This window comes from Oncorhynchus gorbuscha, linkage group LG04 (assembly GCF_021184085.1).
Source record: "Oncorhynchus gorbuscha isolate QuinsamMale2020 ecotype Even-year linkage group LG04, OgorEven_v1.0, whole genome shotgun sequence".
NCBI lineage: Eukaryota > Metazoa > Chordata > Actinopteri > Salmoniformes > Salmonidae > Oncorhynchus > Oncorhynchus gorbuscha.
This window is the reverse complement of record NC_060176.1, coordinates 67,749,486-67,772,438: the sequence shown is the minus strand read 5'-3', so window position 1 is coordinate 67,772,438 and position 22,953 is coordinate 67,749,486. Positions and strand designations below refer to the sequence as shown.

General features: G+C 41.2%; 2 protein-coding genes across 4 annotated transcripts; both read right to left on the bottom strand.

Moving 5' to 3' along the window:
- Positions 1–1,494: 1,494 nt before the first annotated feature.
- On the bottom strand, positions 1,495–12,221 carry ccdc180 (coiled-coil domain containing 180). Its single transcript, XM_046347945.1, has 38 exons — positions 11,841–12,221; positions 11,521–11,611; positions 11,255–11,424; positions 10,948–11,036; positions 10,709–10,818; positions 10,378–10,506; positions 10,174–10,284; positions 9,995–10,090; positions 9,740–9,903; positions 9,465–9,584; positions 9,265–9,344; positions 9,083–9,171; positions 8,680–8,799; positions 8,401–8,574; positions 8,186–8,301; positions 7,930–8,062; positions 7,788–7,830; positions 7,558–7,685; positions 7,284–7,468; positions 7,012–7,187; positions 6,727–6,907; positions 6,467–6,613; positions 6,224–6,368; positions 5,989–6,105; positions 5,763–5,858; positions 5,522–5,608; positions 5,160–5,338; positions 4,862–4,932; positions 4,569–4,632; positions 4,346–4,423; positions 4,178–4,247; positions 3,875–4,019; positions 3,614–3,774; positions 3,061–3,198; positions 2,843–2,954; positions 2,652–2,757; positions 2,368–2,509; positions 1,495–2,232 (listed from the first exon to the last, which is right to left on the bottom strand). Exons 2-38 carry the CDS (start codon positions 11,578–11,580, stop codon positions 2,098–2,100), a joined length of 4,467 nt encoding a protein of 1,488 aa, XP_046203901.1. The 5' UTR covers positions 11,581–11,611; positions 11,841–12,221; the 3' UTR covers positions 1,495–2,097.
- Positions 12,222–14,620: 2,399 nt separating this feature from the next.
- On the bottom strand, positions 14,621–22,108 carry LOC124034573 (caspase recruitment domain-containing protein 9-like). Of its 3 annotated transcripts, none has more exons than XM_046347946.1 (11): positions 21,864–22,108; positions 21,469–21,606; positions 20,961–21,286; positions 20,587–20,766; positions 19,842–19,997; positions 19,387–19,512; positions 18,902–19,090; positions 18,378–18,423; positions 18,086–18,195; positions 17,767–17,840; positions 14,621–14,929 (listed from the first exon to the last, which is right to left on the bottom strand). In XM_046347946.1, the coding sequence occupies exons 1-11, from the start codon at positions 22,060–22,062 to the stop codon at positions 14,827–14,829; spliced, it is 1,647 nt and encodes a 548-aa protein (XP_046203902.1). In that variant the 5' UTR covers positions 22,063–22,108; the 3' UTR covers positions 14,621–14,826. The 3 variants fall into 3 exon arrangements, 2 of the variants coding, with proteins under 2 accessions (XP_046203902.1, XP_046203904.1); XM_046347948.1 differs by having other exon boundaries at positions 19,842–19,994; XR_006838587.1 differs by lacking the exons at positions 14,621–14,929; positions 17,767–17,840 and having other exon boundaries at positions 18,292–18,423.
- Positions 22,109–22,953: the final 845 nt, after the last annotated feature.

The following is a 22,953-nucleotide window of genomic DNA, read 5'->3' as shown; positions in this document are numbered from 1 at the left end:
TAAATCAGTCTTATTTCCACTCAAGGACTGTGTTTTACAGGAAGTATATGTTATCCCAATTAAATATAAGGTGACTTATCTTGGAATTGTTATATGCAAGGATGAAAAACAAAGGAGTAAATTAAACTTTTACCTCATTATTGAGAAAACAAAGAAGAAATTGAACCTCTGGTTATTGAGAGATATTTCACTATATGGTTGCGTTTTATGTCCAAAGTTGAAGGGTTATCCAGATCGTTTATGTCTCGTTATCACTTGACTTACCCCTTCAAATTGTAACAGACTTAGATAACATTCTTTATCATTTTATTTGGCGGAACAAGCCTCACTATCTATGGAAAGATAATCTCAGTAATACCCAAAAACAGAGGTTCTGAGGTTTTAGATTTTAATACTCTAAATAATACTTGTAAAATAAAGGTTGCCAGGTGCACGGTATTTCCCCCGACACATTGGTGCGGATGGCTTCCGGGTTGGATGCGCGCTGTGTTAAGAAGCAGTGCGGCTTGGTTGGGTTGTGTAACGGAGGACTCATGACTTTCAACCTTCGTCTCTCCCGAGCCCGTACGGGAGTTGTAGCGATGAGACAAGATAGTAGCTACTAAAACAATTGAATAACACGAAATTGGGGAGAAAAACGGGTAAAATAATAATAATTCTGGTGAATTACAAATAAAATTATTCTCGCTCTTATCCATAATAATTTCATAATGTACAGTAGCCTACCTGCACGTGCCAAAACCAGAGTAGGCACATTTGCTATTTAACACAACAGTTTTTGTGACAAACCTATCCGTAGAATTGAAAATGCGATAGAAACACAAACTTTTGATTTTTATTTGGTATGTGAAAACTTAAGCAGTACATTTTTGTGTGCACTGTCATCATGCAATTTATTTATCTGCAACAAGACAGTTTGGTGGAAACATATCACTGGTAGGAATGCGCATATTTACTTTATGCAGATTCTTATTGTTCTCCTTTTTCGTGATATCCAATTGGTAGCGTCCTTCGAAAACCTGCCATGGTGCACTGCTTCTTGGCACACTGCTCGCTTAACCTGGAAGCCAGCCGCACCAATGTGTTGGGTGAAAGAAACACTGTACAACTAGAGACGGTGTTTAACCCGGACGACTCTCGGCCAATTGTGGGCCGCAGGTCTCTCGGGGCACGGCCAAGAATCGAACCCGGATCTGTAGTGACGTCTCAAGCACCGCGATGCAGTGCCTTAGACCGCTGATATTTTGGCCTTCCATGGTGACATCACCATGCGGTAAATTAGATAATAGACCAGAGGTAGGTAACCATGTTATGGAGTGTGCAAGCACTTCATGTTTTTTATTTTACGGCCCTGGAAGACCAGGTGGGTTGAATTTAGTCAATCACTGAACTGATCAATTAGCTCAGTTGGTGTGGTGTGGTGCCTAGTTAGATCAAAATCCTGTATTGCACATACCCCTGGGATAGACCAATAAGAAGAGTTCCAAACCTCTCTGCCAACAACATTTAATTTGAATTTTCTATTTATTTTTGACCATTTTAATTGAAAACAATCACAGCAAGGTACTTTAAATTGTTACCCAGAAATTATTTGATGGTGGCATAAAACATGGCTACATTGGACCTTATAACAATTTCTTCATGTGGAATTATGAAGACCACAACACTTGAAATAAAAAAATCATGTATAACGACAACAAAGTTGCATTCATTGTAAAGAGTTTGTCTGGGATTCTATCCATAGCACAGCTAACTGCACAGTCGAAAATTCAGTTTTTGAAGGTAATTTCAGATTGATCTGACATATACAGCATTTACCGAACATTGGCTTTAAAAGCCATAGTCTACAATCTGCGATCTGATAAAATCCCGGCCAGAATTAACAAAAATCTACGCTCTGTGTATTGAATATTGTGTTTTATAGCCAATATTAGTCACACATACGCAATTTTGCGAAGCAGTATTTTCAATCCCTTAGTGGCAGAAAGAGAAAGAAAAATGCAAACCATTATTTTATTTGTCACCGGAAATCTCATTTTAATCTAGTCTAGTCCTGCTGTAGAAAATGGTGAGCTCTGGTGCGGAGTTGCTAGGTGCTCACTCAGCGTTGAGCTGGGTCAGAGTGTTCAGTAAGCCTCTCCAGTGTTCCTCCCAACACTGCACCTCTGTCCTCTGGAACTGGCTCTCCTGCACGGCCCGGGCCAGCTCCTCCCTGTGCCGCTGCTCATAGCACTGTGGGCCCCAAACCAAACACACACATTACAACATCCTATTTAATTGAACATTCTAATATGTCATATTATGTATTATAGCTAGTCTCTGGGTTTGTCTGCTCACATGTCTGAGGTTAATGCTTTGGCCTCCTACCTGGTACATAGATTCACGGGCCTCCACTGCTCTCAGGTGGCCTAAGGTGGTCTTTGCAGTGGTGATGGAGGCTGTTTTCCTGCATGGTTGCTCCACTGGACCATCAGTACTGGATCCAAAGTAAGAGATTCCTGGCCACGTTCTACCACATAAAATGTCATATATGGTTACGTTTCCAGGACTGTATTAATCATATTTATTTAAAGAGGTGCACAATATGAAAATATTACTGCAGTCTTTGCTGTACCATCATATTGTGCTTTTCACTGCCAGACTGCGTTTACCTGCTGCCTCGCTGAATTAGATGTGCACTTTGCTTCTCCTCTAGCGGAATACCAGCTTGTTTTCGGCGAATTAGAGTGGTGACATTTTCACTCTTCGTTTCAGCTTCTACAATTCCAGATCAGATCAAACAAGAAGGAGGTTATTTTGACTTTTAAATCAACAAGGCTTGCGAGGATGGATGGAGACTTACGGCCAACTTGGACCTCATCTACGGTCAGGAGGTTGTCCATCTGGAACAGCAGGTTCTCTGTCAGAGAGGTGAGTGCTCTCACAAACTCCTCCCCATGTTTCCTCACACATGTCTGAAATCCACAAAATGATGTGCATCCATGAGACTCACAGCCACCGAATTGCCAACTCCCTACTGCTGATAAGGTGAAAACAGATGTGGATATGGTCAGTGCTTACTTGTAGCTCTTGCAGAGTGTTCGTGATGGCATTGGTCAGCTCTCTTTGTCTCTCCTCTTCAGCACGATTCAAGGCCTCCAGCTCTTTCTCACAAGCAGGATGGCTCAGACGCACACTCAGCTTGCCACTGTGCTTTTTCTGAAAGGACAACTTACAGACATTAATGCCTTTCCACACCAGGAGATTCACTAGTATGACTGACTCCCCTCCCACCACCCGTTGCAATATATTTTATAATGCATCTTTCTTCCACTGAGATAATTACAGATTTCTGAGTGAATAGATTTAAAGGTGGCTCTATTCAATCCGCGCTGAAGGTCTGCTTTATAGCGCGATTGATAGTTAAAGACAATGTTCCCGCGGTCGCACAGACTATTCACTGTAAATACTGCATATGTCGGCTCAATCGGAAATAGCCTTTAAATTTTAACGCGAACCTTTGGCGATACGGATTGAATCCAGCCCATGGTTTCCACTCTATTGCTTTCACCAATCTTCCCTCGTCAGATCAGAGATTTCCTCAAGGAAAGACATTTAAACAAGGCGACAGTACCTTCCTCCCCTCGCTCTCATGCAGAGTGATGCCTAGCTGTTGACGGATGTTGTCCGTGTCCTGGCTCAGGCTCCCCAGGTGTTGTTCTCCCAGTTTAGAGATGAGCACCCCAGGCACCTTGGAAAGACCCTCCTCAATGTCTTTCAGCTGCTGTCGGAATTCTGTCCAAAGTCAGGGAACACGTGACAGGAAGGAGAGGAAGGGGGAGAAAATGTGCCTCAACTGTACCCAATCGATGGAAATGCAAAAGTCCATGCTAACCTTGCAGACAGTTGTTGTGGTAGTCCTGAGTTTGGCTCTGGTAGACGAGCAGCCTTTTGTTAATCTCCTCAGCACATTGTTCAAACGTCTCCTGGAGGTACTGAGGCCTTGTGATAGGCCGGCGTTCCTTCTTCTTATAGAACTCCTGATCGCAAAACACACAATTAAATTAGTGTTGCTGGCAATTAACATTGGGAAGATTGTGATAATTGGGAATATTAGACTTTACTACAAATAACATAGGATCAAATGACACATGGCAATATTGGGTTTAACTGCAGATTATAACGAATGAGCTGTTACCTCAGCAACCAGGAGAAGAATATCATTGGTCTTCCAAAGAATGCTGGTTATCAAACCTTTGAAGGTAGTTCTGAAAGAATGACAGAAGTGAGAGAATTTAAATCAGTATTGATCTGCAAAGCATTGATCTCAGTAAGGCATGCTGCTGTGCTATTAAGGACTACTCACACGCCATGTGTCTCTGGTTTGGGACCAAACACCTGGAATCTCTTGTCAAAGCGAGTGGGTTTAGAAAACCTCTTCACACTATAAAATAAATAGATGAGAGTGCTTAGGTCTCCATGTAAACTGACCAGCAATACTAAGCTATACAGGAACTCTACTGTTACTACAAGTGATTTCTGCATGATTGTGCTCCAGTGATAACAACACAGAGAAGGTTCCCTCTGACCTTTGTGCACTGACAGATTCGGCAGAATCCCCTGACCTCTGCCCAATAGGAGACGACAACCTGACTACAAAGAGCACAGAGGGACAAAACATTACATCTTACTGGAATCAGCATGACTTTTGCATTTGTTCTTAGCCTTGGAGCCAGACAGACCACATTGTACTAAGCTATACTAACGTACTAACAGCAATATTGCTAAGAGTCTGGGCACCAGGCTAGTTCTTATTGGCTAGATGTAATTCCATTCTTCCTCTGAAGTGGGTGACATCATTGTAAGCCAACATGGCTGGTACCTGTGACTGCTGCTGAGACCCTCTCTGTCGACTCTGAATTGGCTTCCTGGGTGACTTTTGTCTTGGTTAGCCTGAGGAATCATCAGAGAATGTCAGTTCTCCTTTTCACTGCATTTCTCATGTAAAAGATCAGTCATTCAATTGGCCTATTGGGACCTAATACATCTCGTCTTTGACCAGGGAGTTCTGACAGCCGCTTTCCTAAATGGATACGGTCTATATGAACATCATTCTCTATGGCCTTATAAACAAGAGTTACCGATTGTATTATTAGAGGCTGTGTGAGCTTCTCTCTGACCTCAGCAGTCCCCTGATGACCCCCACTGCCACATCATCCATGAAGGACACCCCCATGCGGCTGGGCTGGAGCAGACCGTCTATGGCAGGGCTTGCTGACTTGCGGGACTTTGGGCGTGCTGCAACAGCGAAGGCCCCCTGGAGAGGGCATTCAGGCATCAGTACTGCCATGGAAGGGTTCTGCACACAAAACACACTGCATTAAACCCTATCTGGACCTCAGTCATGGTCAATGCAACAATAAAAACTATGAATCAACAACAACATAGTAAAATCCACTATTTCTCATATAAAAATGTGTTCTTGGGTAAGCTGTCTTTATGTATGTTTATATAGAAGACATATCCATTGCAACACACTTACCAAAAAGCATTGGAGATAATGGCATCGTGCCCTCAATTCCTCTATTATAGACCACGTAAAAGTGAAAACATCATCTGTCGTCACTGTCTACAAGAGGGAAAATTAATGAACAAATATTAGGAAAAATAGTACAAATATGCTGTTATTGATGCGAAAAAATAATGTGCTATGCTCTGTCGCGTAGTCTTTTACAAAAGAAAAATATAAATCAATCAGCGCACATTTGGATTGAGTTTAGTACCTTTTCTGGACTGCTTCTGGCACAAGTATCTACCAAACTTTTTAACTCTGTCAGGAGGCTGTTGATTTTCTTATTTTGCATGTTGCTCTTTGTTGCCTGTAAAATAGAAGCAGACACATTTTGACCTGTGGGTGTATGTTAAGATATGAGTAATAGCATGAGAGGGTTGCAAGACGGTAAACGAGAGATATCATGAGAAGCGGGCAGACCAGATATAATAATGTACCTCTGTTTTTATCTGAACCTGTGTATTTGTTAGCATTCCTTGGATTTTCTCCAGAAACTTCAAATCCACTGTCAAAAAGTGGAATTTCTCCTCAAACCTGTTTATCACATCCTTCGCCTAAGGGGTAAAAGCAACATTGGTATGGCAAAGCTCAGCACAAATATGTAACACTGAAATAATCTGGGTCAAAACAAATGTAATGTGACTTTTCTTTGAGTTTAGTTCAAGTTCATACCAGCTCCAGACACTTGGACTCTGTCCCCTCCATATCCAGCATTATGGCCTCGTCGTTGGTGTCGATACGTTTAACCATTTTCTCAATCCGTTTGTGATGCGCCTCTATCTCTTTGGGTGTGAAGTTCCCTCCATCTGAGAACAGCCTGCAGGCATAAAGGCCATCCTTTACCAAATAATCCATACTTTGGCACCCTATTAAAAAGTATAGAGGAACAACTCAGGATAGAGGAACAACTCCTACTTAAATGATTTGATTAACTGGACGTTGGTCTCTCTTAGGCCATCCAGCTTGGACTCCAGAGTCTGTCTGAAGTTTCTCTGTGATGCCTGAATGATGTTCATGTGGCTCTCCAAATTGGATTGCAGCGTACCACATAGTCCAACCAGCCTGAGGACAGAGATGAGCAGTGATGCATTGACAAAGAGAAAAAGATCAACAAAAGTCATCATTACTGCACGTAAGTTCTAAACGTTTTGTTAGATAACCACAAATGTCCTTACACGTCTGACTTGGTGGCATAGGTAAAGACATCTTCCATGCTGTAAATCTGGGATCTGAAGTCCTCAGTCAGTTTGTGCTGTCGAATCTGGAGTTCGTGGAAGTCCGTTCGGCAGTTGCCAAGGGCCTGCAAGATGCCTTTACAGTGCCTATCCACACGATCTCTGTGCAGTACCAGTTCCGCTAAAGCGGGCAGACAGACAAATGTACATACATTTACAGTAAACTACTGGGAGGACTGTTTATTTAGAGTGGACTTGGAAGGTGAGATGGGTTAATCTTCTCACCAGCACGGACATTGTGGATGTCCACCTCGATTCTCTTAGCCCGTGGTTGGTGGAGGTGCAGCCGGAGATCCTGCTCTGACTTCAGTGCTTCCTTCTTGGCTGCCACAATATTCATCGTGTTGGTCAGAGCCGTCTGATATCTCTCTTCGAGGTGATTGAAAAACAACAGACGTATACTACGAGGAAAGAGGGACATTCTTCAGAAAGAGGCTCTCCTTCAACAGTAAATAATGACTTGTACTACAGATAAATGATTTTATACGGGCCTGTACTCTTTTTGTAGATCAGCAAGAAGACTTCTGGGGAACACAACCAACTCCATCTCAGATGGAATGGAATCCTGCTCCGTGTCCCATTGAGAGACAAAGCTCTGACCGTTGTATATATTGCCTTTAGAGGTGCAGAATGTCTCGCTGGACTGAGAGTCAAGAAACTCCCGATGGGAATCAATGACATCCTACAGCAAGGAGAAACCATTTATATTCCATGCCTACACTGCCATGGTAAAATAAAAGTAGCAGTTTGTGTTTTTGCATGGATTTGAACCTCAGTGTCAAATTCATCAAAGGATGAATGTGCTGGATTTGGACTTTTCTGGAATCCTCCTGGACAACGTTTCCTTCCCTGTACAGTGGTCTGTCTTGTCCTCTTCACACTGGCCCTCCCACTTAAATCTATTGATCCAACATCCCACAAATGTTTGCTCATACATAGGATCCTGAAGTAATATCACAGCAATGAAATTGAATGCTGCTAAAGGACAATATCCAACTCACCAAGGTTTATGACGGGATAAAGGGAGCGAAGTTCCTCTGAGTCCTGTGGTTAAAAGATAAACCCTTAAATTTATTAACAAATAGTCTGTACAAGGCTAATCGTTATAGTAATAGTGGTTTGCTTTACATCTTAGATCCGTACCTGACTACCGGTATATATCTCCTTGACGTTGAAGAATCGACTGACAGCAAAGCTGTAAGAGTGCAGCTCCTCCAAGACCATGGCAGGATAACTCTCCACTGTGTCCACCTCTTCTTTGTAGAAGTGCATGTATCTATGGAAATCATACAACAGCTGTAGGAAATGCCTAGTCTGCATGTAAAGTTGAGACCAGGCTCAGAAAAAACTCCTTCTGTCGAGAAATACTATTATATTTCTGGAAAAACAGACAGCTTACACAAGTTTTATTTCATCCAGGGAGTGTAGAGCCTTCTCCAGTGAGATTTTGAGTGCCTCTTCAGTGCTCTCCTGTCTCAGTCTGTCCAACATAACATCAAGATTAGCCTCCTTCTTCTGGAAAACAGACAGCAGTGGGAGTTATCAGGGGACCTTGTTCTGCTATCAGTATCCTTGATCCTTGTGGTGGCAGGACAGTGCTGGGGTGAGGCTCACCTGGATTTCATGCTCCTGACTGTAGCGCACCTCGTCCAGCTGGTCTTGCAGCTGCTGCTCCCTCCTCTGCAGCCCAGCACTGTGCACCTCCCACAGGTGAGATGCCCCACGTGTGAATTTGAAAAGTGTCTTACTTAGCACAGCAGCTCTCTTGGCCAAAGACTCAAATGCTCTCTGGGGTAAGAGATGGAAAGTCAGGGCATTACGGAACACCAACCTTTAACAGGATGAATAGAAAATACAGTGCTGTTGTTGTCTTTCTCTTTTCCCAGGACTTACATCCATGGTGGCAAGGTGCTCCTCGGTCTGGCTCTGGCATTTCCCAATCAGAGGCAGGAACTCAACATTAACAGTATCCTGGATCTCTTCTGCAGAAACCCCATATGTAGTAATCTCTTTCTAAGTAAACCAATGGAAAGGAAAATGTGACTTCGGCATGGTTACAGGGTACATTTCCAGATTAGCAAATTAAATGAGAAATATTTATAATTCAAAGATAATATAATAATAATTGATTTTATAGGGGCAGATTCAATGAAAACATTGACACAATTAATTATCAAGGGTCAGGTGCACTGCACCATCATGCCTTAGCTCGTGCTAATTTCCAGAATCAGTCCCAAGATGTGCTTTAAATAAGATGATCTAAAAGGTGGAAAAGAAAAACATGACCGATATGTACCTTGACTTGTTCTACCTCTGCTAGGCATTCTTGCCAAGTATTTTCATAATAGGAATGTAGCTTCCTCATTGATTCAATGTGCATACAATCTGAGGAAACATGGAAATGTAAAACACAGAACAAACATATAAACTTGTATATAAACATAATATTAAGACAGTATAGAATAAGGATTTGCTCACCAATTTGCTCGTTGACAGATGACAAAGAGTTATACCACTCAGCGATTAGAGTCTTTGAACATCTTGGAGGTATCATGGCACTACAAATAAACCCAGACACAATGAATCAATCATTGTCGTCATATCTGTCTAATGTATCCCTAACTAAGTGTGACACACTGACTCATTTCACAACAAGGTGAAATTGCCTGCTCACTCACGTGAGTGACTGAAGAATTTTGATGCGTTTTTCTCTAAAAGATTGCTGTGCTGCACTCATGGTGTCCAGAATAGCTTGTACGTCCTTAGGACCCTGGATTGGAGGGCTTCCCATGAAATCTCTAATGCCAAAAAGTTGATGGGATTTAGAAGTTAACCAAGAATTATGACGCCACTAAATACCACAACTCAAATATAAAGTTAAAGACAGAATAGCCTACTAAAAGTTCCATGGAAGAGATTAATTAATTTGTTGAAGACTTAAGAAACAACCTACTTGAACCTGCTGACCACACCAAGGACCTTAAAGCTCTTCCAGTCTTGCAGTTTGTCCTCCCATCTGAGTCGGTGGAATACCTCCTTCTGTAGATCATTCTCCATCAGGTTCAGGTAGAGCTTGGCCACTGCTCGTCTATTTGCTAGAATAGCCTGGTTTATCATCTGCGGAGGGAGGCGATATGAGTGTCTCTGTGCACTGCAGTTAGTGTCATTTCTACACTACCTTGATGATAATGCACCAAGAACATCCTACCATGGCTTCTCTATTGATCAGTCGGTGGATATCCGAAGGCATTACGTAGCAGACTTTTTCCAGTTTCCCTGTGTATTTTCTCAGCAATGCTGCAATCTGGACACCAATAGAACAATGTCAAGAACAATATCAAGTAATTTACATAGTGATAATTTATAGTACTGTTCTATAAGACTCACCATGGCTGTTCTGTCAGACTCATACTTAGCCAGGGTATTATCCAGATCCTTGATCCACTTCCTCCTAATCACTGACTCTTGTTTCACTGTATCCCAGAACTCATGAAGTCCCTGTAAGAGCAGTTGTGACAATTCAAATTGTTGTTGTTGGTTATTTATTCTATTGATGTCATGAAAAGAAAAGCCATTTAAGGCCATTCTGACCTGTAAGGTGAACTTCTCCAAATCAGAAATATTTTCAATCCTCTCCATTTGTCTCTCCACATTGCCATCATACACTGAGAGTTGGTGCAGCACCTCTTGCCCAGTTTGCCTGAATAATGTCTCATACTCCTGCGAGCAATAAGGCATCGTGTCACTTCTAAACTATTAGAATTATAGTAATAATTATAATTACCAAGCTATTACATTGAATACCTCAAAATTGTATTGTACCAACTTACAGTAACTCACATTTTTGTTTATTATACTATGCCTATGACTGCTTCAATATATAAACTCAAACTTGGCACCGTTGTGAATATAAGGTGCCTACCACACTGAGCACAGAAAGGTCCCTGTACAACTGTGCCATAGCCTCTAGGTGGTTCCTCTGCTTTTTCTCCATCAGGCGGTGAATGATGTCTGACCCTGGCTTTTCTGCCACTGCGGAGATAAGAAGGAAGGGATCAATAACCTCAGGCAAAACAAGCACAAGTCTGCATTCGCCTACCATCACTCATCACCCACCCTCTTACAATGTTTAAGCCTGCAAAACTTTAGTGTGCTACTTGCCAACATGGTCAGGAAGTCCACGGATCTCCTCCTCAACAAGCTGCTCCTCACTCGTCTGGCAATGCTTGATGCCTGAGAACAGTTGGTCCCTGTGGTGTCAAACAGGGTCAGACAGACTCACACACCCTTCAAAAGTACATGAATATTGCAAATTGACAATACGCAATGACCCACTGGGCACACACTGGTTGAATCAATGTTGTTTCAATGTAATTTAAATTAAACATTGAATTTACATCTGTGCCCAGTGGGGAATGTGTTCTGAGTATGTATGAAGGATGCAACTTGTATTCCACAGTGCCTGTACCTAACAGCCATTTCCTCTGAGCATTGGTGGGTTTCAGCCTGAAGAGTTCTAATTCGCTGCTGCAGACCAGTGTCTGTGTCCCTACTAAGAGGAGGGTTGTCCCTTGGTAAGAATCCTTCATTAGTCTCACGTTTCCTCCGAGTATCATGTAGAGACCTTGACAGCTGAACCTGAGGATAAAATTGATGCGTGACATTAACGTGCAACAACATAGACACTACGAAAAGTTTAAAGCATTTCATATCAATAAACAACCCATAGCCTACCTGGGCGTCAAACATCTGGCGGTAGACTTTCCCACTTGGAATGACACGAGTCTCAGCCATAATGTCGAGACAGGAGTTTTACGCAGTTTACCTAAACATGCAATGTAATCAGGCAGCTACTGTAACGTTAGCTAACGTTATTTGCTACTTCAGTAACGTTACTTTGCAAAACAGCTCAAGCGCCAAGCCCTAGTTGAAAATATACATTGCATGACAATACATTGTGTTCTATTGTAGCTATATAATATAGAGTTAATACTTATTTGGCTATCACGTTATTAGCTCAAGTTCGATTGAGTTTAGCTAGGATGCGAACTCACGATTCCATCCGAGCCAGGCAGAGCGTCCATTCGTCGCTATGACAACATATCCTCGAAGCCATCTCGGGTTCGTTTGTAACAAGTAAACATAGAGTTTAAAACCCAGAGACGCAACATCGAGAGACTTCCAGGAACGCTTAAGCAGACCAGACTGGGCTTTGGGGGTTGAGAAATCAATAAGAGATGTGAAAAATTCTTCCTTATAGCTGTTCATTTTCTCAAAATCTGAAGGCACATCCTAGATTCGAGACAATGTCTTAAGTAGTTGAACATGTTATTACTCCAACCTTGTGAAAGTTACAAACTGACCCGTTTTCATTTTTTTCTCAAAAATAATTGTATTATATCTTATTATTATTATTATCTAAGGAGTGCATTTGATTTGAAGGCCTGCACAAGCGGAGTTTGGTCGAGAGACCCGATGACGTCTATCTACGCATGCGCTTAGCGAGCCGAAGTCGCCATGACGTCCCCTACAAAAGGGATCGGGGATTTCTATTGGAGAAGCAGTTTCTTCCTATCTTCATACTGTACTGTCTTTGATGTAAACGTTTGTGAAAATGTTTAATTCCTTAACACAAAATTCAAACCAATGATGCAAACATTGCATCCGTTTGGGTCCATAAATGCCAAATAGTTTGCGCATTTAGTGCAAGTGTGTACGACGCCTCTTCACCAAATAATTCTGTACAAATTGTAGTTTGACTTACATTTTACATTGACATTTTAGTAATTTAGCAGACGCTCTCATTCAGAGCGATTTACAGGAGCAATTATGGTTAAATGCTTTGCTCAAGTGAACATTGACAGATTTTTCACCTAGTTGGCTCGGGGATTCGAATTAGCAACCATTCGGTTACTGGCCCAACGCCAGTTTGCCGCCCCTCTTTAAGGTAGTCACGAGTTACCACAGACGCAAGTCATAAACCACGCAAATTTCTAAAATGTATCATCTTAAAACGTAATTTTACAACAAAACTGAATCCTAACCTTAACCACACTGATAACCTTATGCCTTACCTTACATTAAGAGCTAAAAGTAAATGTTAAGGTTTCTTGAATTTTTACAAAATAGCTCATTTAGATTTTGTGGCTGTAGTAACTAGTGACAACACCAACTTTTCTTTTCCTTTCTTATTAGCTACATTATGGACTTTCCTCTGCTTTTGCATGACAAAAAAATGCACATTAAGGAGTACAAGCAACGATATTAGATGAAGGCTTCTATACGGTCTCTGGTATATGTAACTTGCATACAGAAACACATTCATCATGCAGTCACAGTTCAAAATATTGCAATTTTATTAAAACAATACAAAGAGTAAATATATACAGTACCATTCAAAAGTTTGGACACACTGAGTCATTCAAAGGTTTTTCTTTATTTTGACTATTTTCTACATTGTAGGGTAATAGTGAATACATAAAATCTATGAAATAACATATACTGAACCATGTAGTAACCAAAAAAGTGTTTAACAAAACAAAATATATTTTATATTTGAGATTCTTCAAAGTAGCCACCCTTTGATGACAGCTTTACACACTCTTAGCATTCTCTCAACCAGCTTCATGAGGTAGTGACCTGGAACACATTTCAATTAACAAGTGTGCCTTGATAAAAGTTCATTTGTGGAATTTCTTTCCTTCTTAATGTGTTTGAGCCAATCAATTGTGTTGTGACAAGGTACGGTTGGTATACAGAAGACCCTATTTGGTAAAATACCAAGTCCATATTATGGCAAGAACAGCTCAAATAATCAAAGAGAAACAACAGTCCATTATTACTTTAAGACATGAAGGTCAGTCAATCTGGAAAACTTTGAAAGTTTCTTCAAGTGCAGTCGCAAAAAACACATCAAGCGCTATGATGAAACTGGCCCGCATGAGGACTGCTACAGGAAAGGAGGACCCAGAGTTACCTTTGCTGAAGAGGACAAGTTCATTAGTTACCAGCCTCAGAAATTGCAGCCCAAATAAATGCTTCACAGAGTTCAAGTAACAGACATATCTCAACATTAACTGTTCAGAGGAAAATGCGTGAATCAGGCCTTCATGGTTGAGTTGCTGCAAAGAAACCACTATTAAAGGACACCAATAATAAGAAGACTTGCTTGCTAAGAAACACGAGCAATGGACATTAGACTGGTGGAAATCTGTCCTTTGGTCTGATGAGTCCAAATTCAAGATTTTTGGTTCCAATTGCTGTGTCTTTGTGAGATGCAGAGGAGGTGAACGGATGCTCTCCGCATGTGTGGTTCCCACCGTGAAGCATGGAAGAGGTGTGGTGGTGTGGGGGTGCTTTGCTGGTGACAATGTCAATGATTTATTTAGAATTCAATGCACACTTAACCAGCATGGCTACCACAGCATTCTGCAGCGATACTCTATCTCATCTGGTTTGCGCTTAGTGGACAATGACCCAACACACCTCCAGGCTGCTTAAGGGCTATTTGACCAAGACAGAGAGTGATGGAGTGCTGCATCAGATGACCTGGCCTCCACAATCACCAAATCTCAACCCAAATGAGATGGTTTGGGATGAGTTGGACCGCAGAGTGAAGGAAAAGCAGCCAACAAGTGCTCAGCATACATGTGGGAACTCCTTCAAGACTGTTGGAAAAGTATTCAAGGTGAAGCTGGTTGAGAGAATGCCAAGTGTGTGCAAAGCTGTCATCAAGGCAAAGGGTGGCTAGTTTGAAGAATATATTGCTGCTTACTACATGATTCCATATGTGTTATTTCATCGTTTTGATGTTTTCACTATTATTATTATTATTCTACAATGTAGAAAATAGTAAAAATAAAGAAAAACCCTTGAATGAATAGGTGTCCAATCGTTTGACTGGTACTCTACATCATTTCAACAAAATTATTATTTCAATTGATTTAATAATTATAATATTTTTGTCAAGGAAAGTAAACTAGTCTATGTTTCTGAAGGACCATTCCATGTCCCCCAGCCACTCCTCTGCCCCCCCCCCTGTCACATCCCATCCGTGTCAGTGTTGCCACTTCCACTGCTGTTGTCCAGGACACAAGGTTTGCATTCCTTGCATGTGGCCTTTGACCTCCTAAGGGCACGTTTCCTGTTGTTAAGGAATGAAATCATTATACTACCGTTCAAAAGTTTGGGGTCACTTAGAAATATCCTTGTTTTTTAAAGAAAAGCACATTTTTTGTCCATTAAAATAACATCAAATATGATCAGAAATACAGTGTAGACATCGATAACATTGTAAATGACGATTGTAGCTGGAAACTGAAGATTTTTAAAGGAATATCTACATAGGCGTACAGCAACCATCACTCCTTTGTTCCAATGGCACATTGCGTTAGCTAATCCAAGTTTATAATTTTAAAAGGCTTATTTATCATTAGAAAACCCTTTTGCAATTATGTTAGCACAACTGAAAACTGTTGTTCTGATTAAAGAAGCAATAAAACTGTCCTTAGAATAGTTGAGTATCTGGATTGAAGAAGCAATAAAACTGTACTTCTTTAGAATAGTTGAGTATCTGGAACAGCAGTTTTTGTGGGTTCGATTACAGGCTCAAAATGGCCAGAAACAAATAACTTTCTTCTGACACTCGTCAGTCTATTCTTGTTCTGAGAAATGAAGGCTATTTCATGTGAGAAATTGCCAAGAAACTAAAGATCTCGTACAATGCTGTGTACTACTCCCTTCACAGAACCGCACAAACTGGCTCTAACCAGGATAGAAAGAGGAGTGGGAGGCCCCGGTGCACAAATGAGCAAGAGGACAAGTACAGTGCCTTGCGAAAGTATTCGGCCCCCTTGAAATTTGCGACCTTTTGACACATTTCAGGCTTCAAACATAAAGATATAAAACTGTATTTTTTTGTGAAGAATCAACAACAAGTGGGACACAATCATGAAGTGGAACGACATTTATTGGATATTTCAAACTTTAACAAATCAAAAACTGAAAAATTGGGCGTGCAAAATTATTCAGCCCCTTTACTTTCAGTGCAGCAAACTCTCTCCAGAAGTTCAGTGAGGATCTCTGAATGATCCAATGTTGACCTAAATGACTAATGATGATAAATACAATCCACCTGTGTGTAATCAAGTCTCTGTATAAATGCACCTGCACTGTGATAGTCTCAGAGGTCCGTTAAAAGCGCAGAGAGCATCTTGAAGAACAAGGAACACACCAGGCAGGTCCGAGATACTGTTGTGAAGAAGTTTAAAGCCGGATTTGGATACAAAAATATTTCCCAAGCTTTAAACATCTCAAGGAGCACTGTGCAAGCGATAATATTGAAATGGAAGGAGTATCAGACCACTGCAAATCTACCAAGACCTGGCCGTCCCTCTAAACTTTCAGCTCATACAAGGAGAAGACTGATCAGAGATGCAGCCAAGAGGCCCATGATCACTCTGGATGAACTGCAGAGATCTACAGCTGAGGTGGGAGACTCTGTCCATAGGACAACAATCAGTCGTATATTGCACAAATCTGGCCTTTATGGAAGAGTGGCAAGAAGAAAGGCATTTCTTAAAGATATCCATAAAAAGTGTCGTTTAAAGCTTGCCACAAGCCATCTGGGAGACACACCAAACATGTGGAAGAAGGTGCTCTGGTCAGATGAAACCAAAATTGAACTTTTTGGCAACAATGCAAAACGTTATGTTTGGCGTAAAAGCAACACAGCTCATCACCCTGAACACATCATCCCCACGGTCAAACATGGTGGTGGCAGCATCATGGTTTGGGCCTGCTTTTCTTCAGCAGGGACAGGGAAGATGGTTAAAATTGATGGGAAGATAGATGGAGCCAAATACAGGACCATTCTGGAAGAAAACCTGATGGAGTCTGCAAAAGACCTGAGACTGGGACGGAGATTTGTCTTCGAACAAGACAATGATCCAAAACATAAAGCAAAATCTACAATGGAATGGTTCAATAATAAACATATCCAGGTGTTAGAATGACCAAGTCAAAGTCCAGACCTGAATCCAATCGAGAATCTGTGGAAAGAACTGAAAACTGCTGTTCACAAATGCTCTCCATCCAACCTCACTGAGCTCGAGCTGTTTTGCAAGGAGGAATGGGGAAAAAATTCAGTCTCTCGGTGTGCAAAACTGATAGAGACATACCCCAAGCGACTTACAGCTGTAATCGCAGCAAAATGTGGCGCTAAAGTGTTAACTTAAGGGGGCTGAATAATTTTGCACGCCCAATTTTTCAGTTTTTGATTTGTTAAAAAAGTTTGAAATATCCAATAAATGTCGTTCCACTTCATGATTGTGTCCCACCCACATGTTGTTGATTCTTCACAAAAAAATACAGTTTTATATCTTTATGTTTGAAGCCAGAAATGTGGCAAAAGGTCGCAAAGTTCAAGGGGGCCGAATACTTTCGCAAGGCTCTGTACATTAGAGTGTCAGCTTCATTAAATGGTACCCGCAAAACACAAGTCTCAACGTCAACAGTGAAGAGGTGACTCTGGGATGCCGGCCTTCTAGGCAGAGTTCCTATGTCCAGTGTCTGTGTTATTTTGCCCATCTTAATCTTTTCTTTTTATTAGCCAGTCTGAGATATGGATTTTTCTTTGCAACTCTGCCATTGTTTTTGCATTTCTTTCAAAAACAAGGACATTTCTAAGTTACCCCAAAACTTTTGAACGGTAGTGTGTGTGTGTATATATATATATATATATTTTTTTTACCCAGAACAGGATAACACAAGCAGCAGAAAAGTCACTTTACATCACTCCCATTCATAACCCATTGCAGGGCATAGCAGTTTTACCCCTATGGAGACAATTTATGACAAAATACAGATACTGTATTTTCAGTAAATCGTTTGCATTACATTTAAGTCATTTAGCAGACGCTCTTATCCAGAGCGACTTAATGTCCTTATGTGGTGTTCTCTAAAACATATAAACTTGCCAACCTTCTGTAGTAGAAGTTACACCTCTCTCTGGGCTTGCTGCAGTCTGAGGGCTCGTCCTCTGATAAAGCCCTTTCCTGTCACGTGGAGCAAAGCAAAATACATATACAATACACAGTAACCATAAACTTCATATTCTTTTCCTTTTTAAACTGAAATATGTTTTTCTTGGGGCTAAAATTTGAAATGTGTTCAATGCAGATAATTGAGGTTCAGTTGATGTTACTACTATAACAAGTGGCTTATTATATAATAAGAAAACCTCACAACACCAGGCCAGCCACATGTGACCTAGTCAAGAGAAACAGTTGAAGGTACTTACTTCTGAGATATTATCCTCCGGGGACCCTTCTGCACACAACGGGTGGACTTGCAAAGCAATGCACACATCATACTCCCCCGATGTCTGACATTGCAGGTCCCCATTACTAGCTGTGGTAAAGATTTTTTAAATGTAGTTAACAACATAGAATGCTGGGAGTTCAAAATGCATGGTGAAATCATATATCAAGCTAAGCTTATGATTACCATGAACACAAAAAGTATAACTTTTCTGATCATTGTTGAATTTTGTTGTTGTTGTGATTATTTGTCACTTGTCATAGACTTCTTGCCTTCGGTTAATGTATCTCTGCAGTCTTCCTCACTGGTCTGGCTTTTCTGTTGCATAGAACACACAAAAAGAGAACACTCAATAAAGTGGGTTGCAGAGACAAGAAAACACGAGCTGCCAAAGTGGATGGATCATTGCAGGTCATTTGTAATAGAGGAAACACAGAGAGGTCAAAAGTAGAAGTAGAATTATTCAGATCCCTGAACATTGCACACACAAAAAGATACTGCATGGACAACATTTTTTTTTGTAAATCAGGAAGCAAATTACATTTACAATATCAGCAAGGAAGCATTCTCAAAATATGACACCTGAGAGGGAAACCATAAATCGATATAAGTACATTTCCAAAATCAATAGAATATCCTACGCTATCCTTTATAAACATTAAAAAACAGAAACAAAGGTGAATTAAGATAGAATTGGAAAAGCTAGCAATGCCAGTTCAGTGATTCTGATGACATATGTTATGTTTGAGTTAAAAGACAGATCTAAATGGAAGTGGTTGGTGGAATCCATTCTCACATCATGTGGGGAGCAGGTGTTAATGTGAAGCCTGGTCTGTAGAGCCATAACCTCTGCCTCAGTCCGGAACAACTGGACCTGCAGCTCATCACAGCGCTCACCCAGCTCCCGAATCTGCTTCCGGTACTGGTCCTTCTCCTGGAGGCTCCGTGAATTCTCCTGGTGGTACTCCTCTCGAGAGGCGATGGCCTACCGCAAAACAAAAGCTTTGGTTTGCTTTGCTGTAGTGGTTTATATGAAACAAATGGCAATGGTGCGGATGAGCTTCTGATCACAACCACACATATAGTCAACTCTTTAATTTTTTAGCAAATAGAAGTCACCTCTTCTGGATGAAAGAAATAAGCAGTATGGGGTGAATCCTAACCTTCACTGATGATGAATTTTCACTTTGATGTAATTTGGAGACTAAGTAAAGGGGAAGATAGGATTTCCCAAGACAGTGAGGTCCAAGAATCACAGTCCTAAAATCACACCATGATCACCTTGTCTCTCTCCCTGATAACCTCATCCATCTGTTTCAGGATGTCCTCCATTCGGTCACGATACATTTTTGCATCTTTCTTTAATGTTGTGCACTTCAACTCAAGAACCTCCTTCGCCTCCAAGTACTGCAAGAACAAATCAAACCAATATATTACAATTGGAACACCATCATTTGTGACATTGGTAGAGACCACTTGAACAATTTAACTTTGCACAATCAGCTATTCCAATGAATGAGGAACACGCTTGGGCAGATTACAAAAATAAGGAAATATATTCATCCTGATGCTCAAGATCATCATTTTTGAGGAAATAATATAATTTAATTGTTCCTCTTGCACTTGTGTTGAAAGAGCAGTTGAATAGCTTATATTTTAGAAATGCAAGTTAATTAGTAGTCTTCTCCTACAACTATTCCTAAGCAGTGCTCAGTGCATCAGGCCGTGATGTGTACCCGATTCCGTAGTGCCACAGCATCGTGCAGATCTCTGCGTAGGTTGTAGATGTTGTTGACCAGCTCCTGGTGCTGAGCCTGAGAGTGCTGCTTGTAGTCCTCTAGACTCTCAGCGCTCAGCTTCTCTTGATCCAAGGGGGCTGGAGCTGTCCCCTGCTGGAAGATATAGATTAATCCTGTCACACTACTCACTCAATCCAATACACAATACATTTTTTACACTACCGTACCGACATGAACAGTAACTGTGCTGGCCCATATGTTCTTTTCACATTGTCCTTTTGAGCACAGTTCCAACAAACTATAGTGGATGCCTAACCAAGCCAGCACAACTTGGCTCGGCTTGGCTCAGTAATGAAAAATGGTACAATTCTGCGTCTGAACAATCACTTTATTTGTGAAGAAATGTTTCTTGTGGTGCACAAAATGCCACTCCTAGCTATTATTCCAAAATGTGTCTAGTGCAGTGCAGTGTCCTTTTTATTTAACTGCATATCTAAACATTTACTGAGAAATGATCACTGAAACAAAATCCCACTCCTAGCTGTTATTCCAATTTTTTTTAAATTGTTGTCGACTGACTTTGTGCTGTTCTATAATGAATGTCTCAACATGTCTAGCTACAGAGGTCTTTCGATACTTAAAATGTAAACCAATAGTTCGTGGTTTGGTCATGAGTTGATGTGTTTGGGTTTGCCAGAGCTGCAACCCCCCCCGAAACTGATTGAGTAGAGATCAAACATACCTGAGCTGAGCTCTCCAGCTCCTGGATGCGCACTGTGAGCAGATCGTTGTCTCTCTGGAGCTGCCAAATCATGTCCTGACTGGGTCTCTTCTCAATGGCATTCTTCAGGTTCACAGTTTGCTTGCGTTGGATTTTCGAGTCACTCTCTGCCTTCATCAGGCTGTGCTTCAGCTTTTCTATCTAGTGATCAATGAAAATCCCATCAAAACTGTTTTCGTTGTTGCCGATTGAATTTATGTTGTTCTATAACGAATGTCTCCACAGGTCGGACTACAGAGGTTTTTCTATACTGAATTTAAACTAATAGTTATTGCTTTTGTCATAAGTTGATGTGTTTGGGTTTGCCAGAACTGCAACACCCCCCCATATCTCACCTCTAACTGCAGATCCCGGTTGGACATGAGAGCACTATTCTTCTCTTCGCTCAGCTTGGTTATGTTATGCATCAGGCTGTAGTTCTCATCCTTCAGGTGGCATACCACCTCCCATTGCTGGTCCCTCTCCTCCCTCATACAATGCACGCGCTCCTGCTGCTTCCGCAGCTCCCTCTCCTTAACCTGCTGCTGCCGTAAGGCGTCCTCCTGCGTGGCTGCAGCCCAAGTGGCCTCTTGTCTGCGCCGGCGTTCTTCCTGCAGGCCCTTCTGCAGACGTGTGACTTCACTCATCAAGAACTGAGTCAGTCCTGACTCACCCACCGTGTCTATGACGTCAGAGAGGACAGGATGTTTTGTTTTTAGGATCAAATCCATTGTCATAGACACCAGCACTTTGAAAGATCCTGCCCCTGCCCAAAAATTATACCTACAGTATATCTTACACAAATACCTACAAGCTTGCATAATAGACACACACAGAAACACGTCATGTTGTATAGCTACTCACCAACTAGTACAGAAAAGACTCGGGCAGGTTCTTTGCCAGTAATTTTGCGATACAATCGAGGATAGTCCAGCTCCAAGCTCTCGAGGAATGTCACATAGCCTTTGAGTCCAGTTCTTTGAAGAATATCCAATAGTACACCTGTGAACATGGATCTGAGGTTTATAAATAAGGTACTGGCATGCATTTCAGGAGACTGTGGGCACATTCCAGGTCATATTTATTTAGCAGATTATCACATCTCTTAATGCCTCAATTGATATATAGCAATCTCCTGAGAAGCAGTGTGCCTGCAATACAAACCTGGAATTCAACGAAATTATGGTAGTTCAAAGTAGAAAGTGTAACACTTGACCCTTTGTTTGCTCTATAACCTGAAATAGAGGACAGTGCCTTACCTACTTTGCGTTGGCGGATGACCAGACTGGGGTCATTGAATATCTGCTCCTCATCCTCACTGCTTAGCACCTTACAATGACGCAAGTAAGGAGTGATTCGCGACGGCTCAATGGTCTTTATCAACAGCATTCTGTAATCCTCCAGCTGGACCCAGCACTGCTCATCCTCCATATCTGACACACTCTGACTGTCAGTCATGATTGTCTCAGTGTCACTGTACGTTCAACAACTCCTTCACTAAGGGCTTATCAACTGGGAGCAAAATCTAGATGGTTAAGTGGTTCCAATCCAAATGTGGAACTGTTATGTGGAAATACTGTTTTATGACGCAAGAGTCAAGTTCCTTTTTGTAGAAGTCATTTCAGTTTTTTCATTTCCCCCATTTTGTGCCACGACAAATTCTTAAAGAAATTAATATGCAATTGTCAGTGTGACAACAGTAGTGCCTTCTTGGGTGGTTGTGAATAATCTTTTATTCTCAATAAACCAACACCAAATAATGGAGTGACCAGAGTGATAAGAGTACTGGCAGTAGTACACACCTCTTGTTTAAGGACTGTGAGGCAATGACTCAATCACTTCCTTCCCTCATTTGTTAAAAAAAAGTTATGCTGATGAAACAGTATTACACTGACTTGATTATTGTAGTTTCTAAAGTTAAGGTACAATATATTTTCATTGTAAATATAGAAAACAGGATACTCGCCCATCAGGGAGAATATTGTTTATAAATATTTGTTTCTTGAGTATTGACTGGTTTATATACACAATGTAATATTATTCCATTTAACCAGGGTTGCAAAATTCCAGTAACTTTCCCTAAAGTCCCAGCTTTTCCAGAAATCGTGGTTTGAGAATTCACAACATTCTGTTTATTCCCTCTTGATTCTGAAAATCTTTCAACCAGGACTTCTGGAAAACCTGACGATTTTGGGAAAGTTACCAGAATTTTGCATCACTCATGAAACTGCATAATCCTTTGGGCTAATAAATATATTCATCCTTAGTTTGAGGCTAATAAACTTTTGCATCCTGGCTAATAAACATTTATTCACAGGTAAGGTTCACCACTGAGGACATTGCTGGCCA

Excerpts from the sequence above, each read along its gene's own strand:
- ccdc180 (XM_046347945.1), bottom strand. The coding sequence starts at position 11,580 with ATGGCTGAGACTCGTGTCATTCCAAGTGGGAAAGTCTACCGCCAGATG. Across the intron at positions 7,686-7,787 it reads TTATCCCGTCATAAACCTTG|ATTTAAGTGGGAGGGCCAGT; the intron begins GTGAGTTGGATA and ends TTGGATCAATAG. Across the intron at positions 2,758-2,842 it reads AGATGAGGTCCAAGTTGGCC|AAGCTGAAACGAAGAGTGAA; the intron begins GTAAGTCTCCAT and ends CTGGAATTGTAG.
- LOC124034573 (XM_046347946.1), bottom strand. The coding sequence starts at position 22,062 with ATGACTGACAGTCAGAGTGTGTCAGATATGGAGGATGAGCAGTGCTGG. Across the intron at positions 19,091-19,386 it reads TTATCAGGGAGAGAGACAAG|GCCATCGCCTCTCGAGAGGA; the intron begins GTGATCATGGTG and ends GTTTTGCGGTAG. Across the intron at positions 14,930-17,766 it reads TGTAACTTCTACTACAGAAG|GAAACGTGCCCTTAGGAGGT; the intron begins GTTGGCAAGTTT and ends CCTTAACAACAG.